The sequence below is a fragment of the Chrysochloris asiatica genome, unplaced genomic scaffold, assembly GCF_000296735.1.
Source record: "Chrysochloris asiatica unplaced genomic scaffold, ChrAsi1.0 scaffold00005, whole genome shotgun sequence".
NCBI lineage: Eukaryota > Metazoa > Chordata > Mammalia > Afrosoricida > Chrysochloridae > Chrysochloris > Chrysochloris asiatica.
This window is the reverse complement of record NW_006408523.1, coordinates 10713335-10721120: the sequence shown is the minus strand read 5'-3', so window position 1 is coordinate 10721120 and position 7786 is coordinate 10713335. Positions and strand designations below refer to the sequence as shown.

General features: G+C 45.0%; 1 protein-coding gene across 1 annotated transcript in view; it reads right to left on the bottom strand.

Moving 5' to 3' along the window:
- Nucleotides 1-322: 322 nt before the first annotated feature.
- Nucleotides 323-7786, bottom strand: part of CRYL1 (crystallin, lambda 1) — a 158189-nt gene continuing 150725 nt past the window's right edge. Inside the window, exons 6-7 of the mRNA XM_006832056.1 lie at nucleotides 760-866; nucleotides 323-436 (exon numbers count right to left, since the gene is read on the bottom strand). Coding sequence (XP_006832119.1) covers nucleotides 323-436; nucleotides 760-866 — 221 coding nt within the window. The remainder of the gene's footprint in view (nucleotides 437-759; nucleotides 867-7786) is intronic.

Here is a 7786-nt window from a genome sequence, read left to right as displayed (position 1 = left end):
ACTATAAAAATATTTTTCTACATAGATCAAACTAAAATGAAGCTCCAATAATTAGATATAAATGTTACCCTAGGGGGGAACATCTGCAGACTGCTACCATGTGCGATTGTGACCACACAGCTCACACCTAATCCAGACCCATGATCCAATGGACAACCATGAGCCTTTACCATAAAATCCAGCAAACATGGGAAATCAAGTGGAGAATTTGAATGCTAAGCCTCACTGTGTGGCTTGTAACTGCTTTAGAGATTTGATTAAGAGCTTCTTATTCCACAGCGAGGATCTTCACTGGGGGCGCGGCAGGACCATTCCAGGAACTTCACTTGGATGGCATCTCACGTTTCATCTTGGAGAGTCTCATGAGACATCTGTCTCGCCACTTCCTTCTGGCAGCCAAGTGCTTAGGGTCAGCAGGCACCTTCTCACACATGGCCTGGAAGATGAAAAGACAAATAGGGGTTCATAAAATCAGCTCCAGGAGGAGCGCAGTGGCTGTTCCTGTGCACACATACTGTCCTCTTGCTTTCAATGAACCCAAGTTTCCTAAATCCCGCGACCAAGACAAAATGAGCTGATTCATTAGTCACGTGGTCTTAGGGCTCCGGTAACAACTCTGGTAATGACAGGACCCTGGATAGATAAAGTTAGGGCTGAGGAACTATCAACATCAAGTGTGAAGGCTCCGGGTGGCACTGGTGAGGGGCCTGCAAGTGCTCCCTCTCCACCATCAGAACTCTTAGCCATGAGTCTGCATACCTGATGAACTTTTTGAACTGTTGCCCCGGAAAACTCTGGGATGGGTCCAAAAGTCTTTAGGACACGTCTCATGCCGTCACTGTATCTGTCACAGTAGTTCAACATGCCTGCAATCACATAGAGACAAGAGTCTGCAATGTCAGCCAGGTAGGGCCACGTAAATGACCTCATTTTCTTTTCATGGGGAAAAACCAAAGGAAAAAAAAAGCAGTGGAAATACACTCTAGTCAGATGGTTCTGGGGACCCTGAGCCACAGTAAGGCTTTCTCTCAGCGTTCCCAGCCCTGAGAGCCACGAGGCACTTGGGCCTAGTGTCTCATCTCTGTCAGCATGTCTGATGGAGACTTCCAGTCAGACCTCTGGTTATTTGTTGAATATCACATGAAGCCATATAGTCACCCAGTGTCTCCTGCAGTGAGACCAATTGTGTAAGTGTTGTGAGTGCCTTTTATAAGCACCAAACATGTCAAAGCCCAGTGGAACCTCTTGTCCTGTGAATGCTGTTGTTTTTAGGTGTCATCGAGTCGATTCTGACCCATCGTGATCCCATCAGACAGAGTCAAACTGCCCAGAGGGTCTTCCTGGCTGTAATCTCTATGAAAGCTGATCTCCAAGTGTCTCTCCTGTGGAACCCCTGGTGGTGGTGGTGGTGATGTGCCATGGAGTCGGTTTCGACTCACAGTAACCCTGCGTAGGGTTTTCGAGGCTGTGAATCTTTATGGGAGCAGAAAGCCTCATCTTTCTCCTGTGGAACAGCTGGTAGTTTCAACCTGCTACCTTGTGGTTCGCAGCCCGATTCATAACCACTATGTTACCAGAGCTCCTTTGTGGAACCCCTAGGTGGGTTTAAACTGCCAATCTTTAAGTTAGCAGATGAGCACTTAACCATCTGTACCACCATGACTCCTGTGAATACTGGTTTCTACATTATTGCATGTCTGCATGCGAAAGCTGGACCGTGAATAAGGAAGACTGTAGAAGAATTGATGCTTTTGAGTTATGGTGTTGGAGGAGAATACTGAAAGTGCCATGGGCTGCCAAAAGAACCAATAGATCCGTTTTGGAAGAAGTGCAGCCAGAATGCTCCTTGGAGGCCAAGATGGCCAAACTTCGTCCCTCATACTTCAGACATATTGTCAGGAGGAACCAGTCGCTGGAGAAGGACATCATGTTTGATAAAGTGGAGCATCAGAGACAAAGAGGAAGACCCCCAACGAGATGGATTGGCCCGGTGGCAGCATCAATGGACTCAAGCGTGGCAACAGTAGTGAGGTTGGCCCAGGATCGGGCAGTGTTTCATTCAGCTGTACATAAGGTCGCTATGGGTCGGTACCAACTCAATGGCACCTAACAACAAAAACAATAACAACAGACATACTTCAGACATATTGTCAGGAGGGACCAATCACTGTAGAAGGATATCATGTTTGGTAAGGCGGAGGGTCAGAGAAAAAGTGGAAGATCCCAATGAGATGGATTGGCTCAGTGGCAGCATCCATGGACCTAAACGTAGCAATGATTGTGAAGTTGGTGCAAGACTGGGCAGTGTCTTGTTCTGTTTTGCATAGGGTCACTATGAGTCAGTACCGATGGCTCCTAACAACAACAGCATTGGCAAAAGGAGCCCTGGTGGCGCAGTGGGTTACACATTGGGCTGCTAAGCGCAAGGCCAGCAGTTTGTATCCACCAGCCGCTTCGCAGGAGAGAGCTGAGGCTTTCAACTCCCATAAGAATTTACCGCCTCAGGTAGCCTATACAAGGTTGGAACCAAGTCTACGACACACAGCAGCAGCACAACAATGGGGAAAGGGTGATTCCGTGGTGAAATTCTTGCCTTCCTCCCAGGAGACCTGAGTTAATTCCTGGCCAATACATCTCATGGACCACCACTACCTGTCTCCCCTCTAGAGGCATGTGTGTTGCTCTGAGGCTTTTAAGACCAAGGTACCTGGTAAATCGGAAACAGCTGGCTTGAGGTTTGAGCCAGAGCCCTTTGGCTAAGTTAAACTTTGTATAACTTGAATCTTGCAGCCTAAGAAATGTTTCTGCTGTGATTAGGTCAAACGGAATGCTCCCTGAGGGTCACTGCTCAAACATTTACTAAACCTGTCTTGTAAGATGTCCTCAGGAAATGATTTTGTCTTACGTCAGTCATTGCAATGATCCACTATTGGAAATTCTGTTCTATAATCATCTAGGTTTACCTTTAACCCAACAGCTGACCCTTCCATCTCCAAGGACTTCAAACTGAAGCTGGTCTGAGCGACAATCACTAACCCTTGTGATCAGACCCTTAAAATCTCCTCACAGCAAGCAATGTAAGAAAGACATGTGTGCTCTACAAACCTGTGCCACCTTACGAACCCCGTTTCGGAAAGCCCTGCCTTGTGGTCATCTCAGTAACTACAATCAAGTCGTATACTTCAGGTCATTTGTCGCACGCCATGATGATGTCTTCACTGGTTTGCCGTTTTAGAGGGACTGACTTTCACTCCGGAATCCGGCCTTTTCCTAGCTGGAGCTCTTTACTTTCAGTAAACCCTAAATTTAATTTTAAGCAGATTCTGTCACTACTCTACAACAATGCTGGACACATTTCAGTGGAACTGTCAGACTGAAACAGACTACGAAGAAAGACCTGGCGTTTTACTTCTGACAATCAGTCTGTACAAACCCACGTGATCTCATTGTACATGAGGTTGCAATGGCAGGCTGACTCCACCAAAGCTAACAAACAGTACGCCTGGCCGGCCTTAACATACAGCATATTTGGTCTGAAAAGTAGGCCGTGAGAGTTCACACCCGCTTAAGCCTAGTGCAGGCTGGGCTGGGAGCCTGGGCTGTTTCCCCTCCACACAATGTTCTGGACAGCTGCTGCCGTTTCTTAGCCATTTCTTGGATGCCAAAGATGAGGTCCTAACATTTTGGTGGGAACACGTGAAGCCGAGGTTAATCCTGCAGGTGGAAGGGAAGAAGCAGGAGCAGTGACTTGGAAGCAGTTGTGGGGCTCTGCAGACCAAGGCTTAGGTTTCGTTCAGAATCAGACTCTTGCAGAAGATGCCCAAGGCAGGCTGCGTGTTCCCGGCCACAGGCCTTGCCCAGAACACTCCACTGCCAAGAGGTCCCCTACATTCCATCCCTGTATCCCAAGGGTGCACTGGCCAGCATGAAGGCATGTGCTTGAACCCAAGAAAACAAAAGCCAACTGGTCAGGGAGAACCATGGGTAGGAAGAGCCAGCCTGCTGGGCTCTCCTGAGCACAAGATAGGCCTCCGGTTCTCCTGCCTCTGGTCAGTTTCAAAGTTCTTTCACACTTAGCAATACTGACTCAGCAGTTTGTTCCTCTGTTTAAAAGATATCAAAGAAAAAAACGAAACTGCAAAGTCTGCAGAGATCTCAAAGCTTGGCTCTCACCTATCCCCCAGACAGTGTATGCACAATTTAAAATACCAGCACTAGATAATCTTTTATAAAAACAAGGAGAAGGAAAGAAAGGCAAGTGAACAGCTTCTTCTGGGTTTAGTTTGGATCAACCAACTGAATGCCAAAAGCCTGAGATAATGCCTTTCAATTCTATTTGCCTCCAATAATTTCCCTTATCTTTTAGTGCACTAAAATTTTGCTCTGATTGGAGAGTAATTGCTGTGAAGAGTAAACAACTCAGACATACCGACTTTTCTGTTGTTGTTAGTTGCATGATTCCCACTCAGAGCAACTCCACGTGTGCAGAGTCGGATGGCTCCACTGGTTTCCACGGCTGATTCTCTAGAAGCCTATTGCCAGACCTGTCCTCTGAGGTGCCTCTGGGTGGGTTCAAACCGTCAACTTCTTGACTAGTCTTCAAATGCTTAATCGTTGACATCAGCCAGGGATTCCCTTCTGATATAATGAAGTGGAGGCTGTTGTTGTTGCTAGTTGTCATAGAGTTGGTTCTGACTCACAGTGACCAGAGTCAAACAGAATGAAATACTGCGCAGTCTGCCACCATCCTCACAATTGTTACGTGTGAACCCGCTGTCACTGCCACTGTGTCAATCTATCTCCTTGGGAGTCTCCTTCTTCTTCTTCTGACCCTCCACCTTCCCAAAGGAGCTCTGGTAGCGTAGTGGTTACGAGTCAGGTTGCTGATATCATGGTCAGCAGTTCGAAACTACCAGTGGTTCCGAGGGAGAAAGATGAGGCTTTCTGCTCCCATAAAGATTTATAGCTTCGGAAACACCATACAGGGTTGCTGTGAATCAGAACCAACCTCATGGCACATCGCTTCCACCACCACCACTTTCCCAAGCATGATGTCCTTCTCGGGGGACTAGTGCCTTCTGGTACCATGTGCAAAGTATGAGAGACGAAGTCTGGCCATCCTGGCTTCTAAGGAGCATTCTAGCTGTGCTTCTTTCAACACAGATTCTTTGTTCTTTCAATATTCTTCTCCATCACCATAATTCAAATGCTACCCTCTTTGAAAAATGAAAGCTTTCATTTAATATAACATCAGTGTGACTTGAATCCTGGGACTCTAAATGTCCTGGTGTGGCGCTGTGGGTTAATGTACTAGACAGCAAAGCCATTGGAACTGCATGACTGGCGGTTCAAGCTTACCAGCCACTCCTCGGAAACCCTGTACAGGGTTGCTATGGGTCAGAACCGACTCTATGGCATGTAACAACAACAACAACAACAAATGTTCCAACAATTACTTCTTGTTGTTGTTATGTGCCGTGGAGGCGGTTCCAACTCACAGCAACCCTGCACAGGGTTTCTGAGGCTGTAAATCTTTACGGCAGCAGAATGCCTCATCTTTCTCCCACGGAACTGCTGGTAGTTTCGAACTGCTGACTCTGAGGTTAGCAGCCCAATTCGTAACCACTATGCCATAGAGCTTCTAGTTATCTTAAATGGCTTAAAAATTCTGGAGGAAACAAAACAACCTAATTTCTTCAAGAAATTTAATATTTATTTCATATTATCCATTTGTTTACTCTATATTTTTCTCTCATATACTTATAAATCTTTTTTTTTTAGGACAATAAAACTTAAAAATTTGGATAGAGTAATTGGTTAGACAAACAAGTAAAAACATTTGTTAAGGAGACCTGGTGACCCTATGGATTAGGCGTTGGGCTAACAACTAACTGCAAAGTCAGTGGTTCAAACCCTCCGACTGCTCCACCAGAGAAAGATGAGGCTCTCCGTTCCTGTAAAGAGTTATAGTTTCAGAAACCCTATCGTTATGAATCAGAATCAACTCAATTGCAGGTTTGGTTTCATTTTGGGGTAGCATGTGCCAGCCATTCCGTTAAGTGCTTCCATCTGGTTACATTCTTAAATGAGGTAGTCGCTGTTTTTATCCCCATTGTACAGAAAGGCAAGCTGAGGTACAGAGAATTTAGTAAATTGCCAATGCTATACAGCTAATACATGGCAAAGCCAGTGTTTGGCCCAGGCAGATGGGGCCCCCGGTTATAAGAGCACCTGTGCTTCATGTGTGTCTCTTCTAAGAAACCGTCAAAAGGTGACGTCAACAAGCTGACTTCTGTTTTTCAGGTAATATTTTATTAGATTAAAAGCAAATCCAAAAATATTTTAACTAGTTCTAGATAAACTGTGGCTTTTAAGATTAATCACTAACCTTAACCTGAGATGCTAGCTTTATGAAAACAGTATCAGAGAGAAGAAAGCAGCATTCTCCTAACTGGGATCTTGATATATTCCGGGCGACACTGGTTGAGCATTTTCATTGATTCGCAGCCAGATCTTATCACTGTCTGACTCCGGTGTTTGGAATGCTCTGAAGTTGAACACTACATCCGTCCGCCATTATCATACGAAGCCTATTAGATTTTCTTATCATATCTGCTTTGTTTTAAAAATGTTACAGGCCTCCTTCCTGTCTGCCACATTATTCGATGCTTGAGTTTCTGGTTTCATTACTTCTGTTTCTATTTGTTTGAAAGTCAATGCTCTTCTCAGTTCTCTCCCTATTGATTGCTTCTGATACTTGGATTATTTTATTTTTCTCAAGAAAAAATAAAGAGAAAAAATATGGTGCTTATAAACGTGTGACTAAGTACATTTCAAATCTGTTCACTATTTTTGAGGTTGTAGTTAAACAAACAAAAACATTTGGAATTATCCAAGACTTTAAGGGTGCCTCAAAACTCCTGCTTCACATTTTTATGTGAGCATCTTTAGATAATATTCTCTTGTGTTCAATGGTGTGGCGCTGTAGGATAAGCAGTGGCTTGCTAACTGCAAGGTTGGCAGTTCAAATCCACCAGTCGCTCCTCAGAAACCTTATAGAGGGTTGCTTTAAGTCACAACTGTCTCTAGAGAACTTGACAACAGCAAGTTCAGTCACTGCTCTGTCACAAAAGAAACATACAAGTGCTGGGAGAGAGCCTTCTGTTTCATTCAACTCCTTTTAGCAAATGCTCAACCTGAAGGAAAAAACGTGTCGAAAATAATGTGTGTACTTGCTACATGCTTGAATATGTCTAGTAAAACTGCCTTGAATTATTCATTGGAAATTGTTGTTGTTTTTGTAAGTGCCGCCGAGTCGATTCCAACCCATAGCAACCCTGTATAGGGTTTCCAAGGAGCAGCTGGTAAGTTTGGACTGCCAACCTTGCAGTTCAAATGATTTTGCAGTCTGACACATTAACCCACAGCGCCACACCAGGACTCCATTCATTGGAAATTACACTTCACTAATTACTATGGTAGAGTTCTGGTATAGTGCTGTAGGTCGGTAGTTCAAACCCACCAGCTGCTCCTCAGAAACTCTATACAGGGTCGCTATGAGTTGGAACTGACTCGACGGCACATAACAACAATGGCTATGGTAAACAGTATCTGAACTGTTATCAAAAAGTCATGGAATTATAGAATTAAAGTCAAGCAGAGTCCAAGAGGTTGCCCACTCTAACTTTCCACAACAGTGCAGCCATCTCCATGAAGTACTCCTGAGAGGTGCTCCGCCAGCTGTTCTCCTGACAGGTGCTCCGCCAGCTGTTCTCCTGAGAGGTGC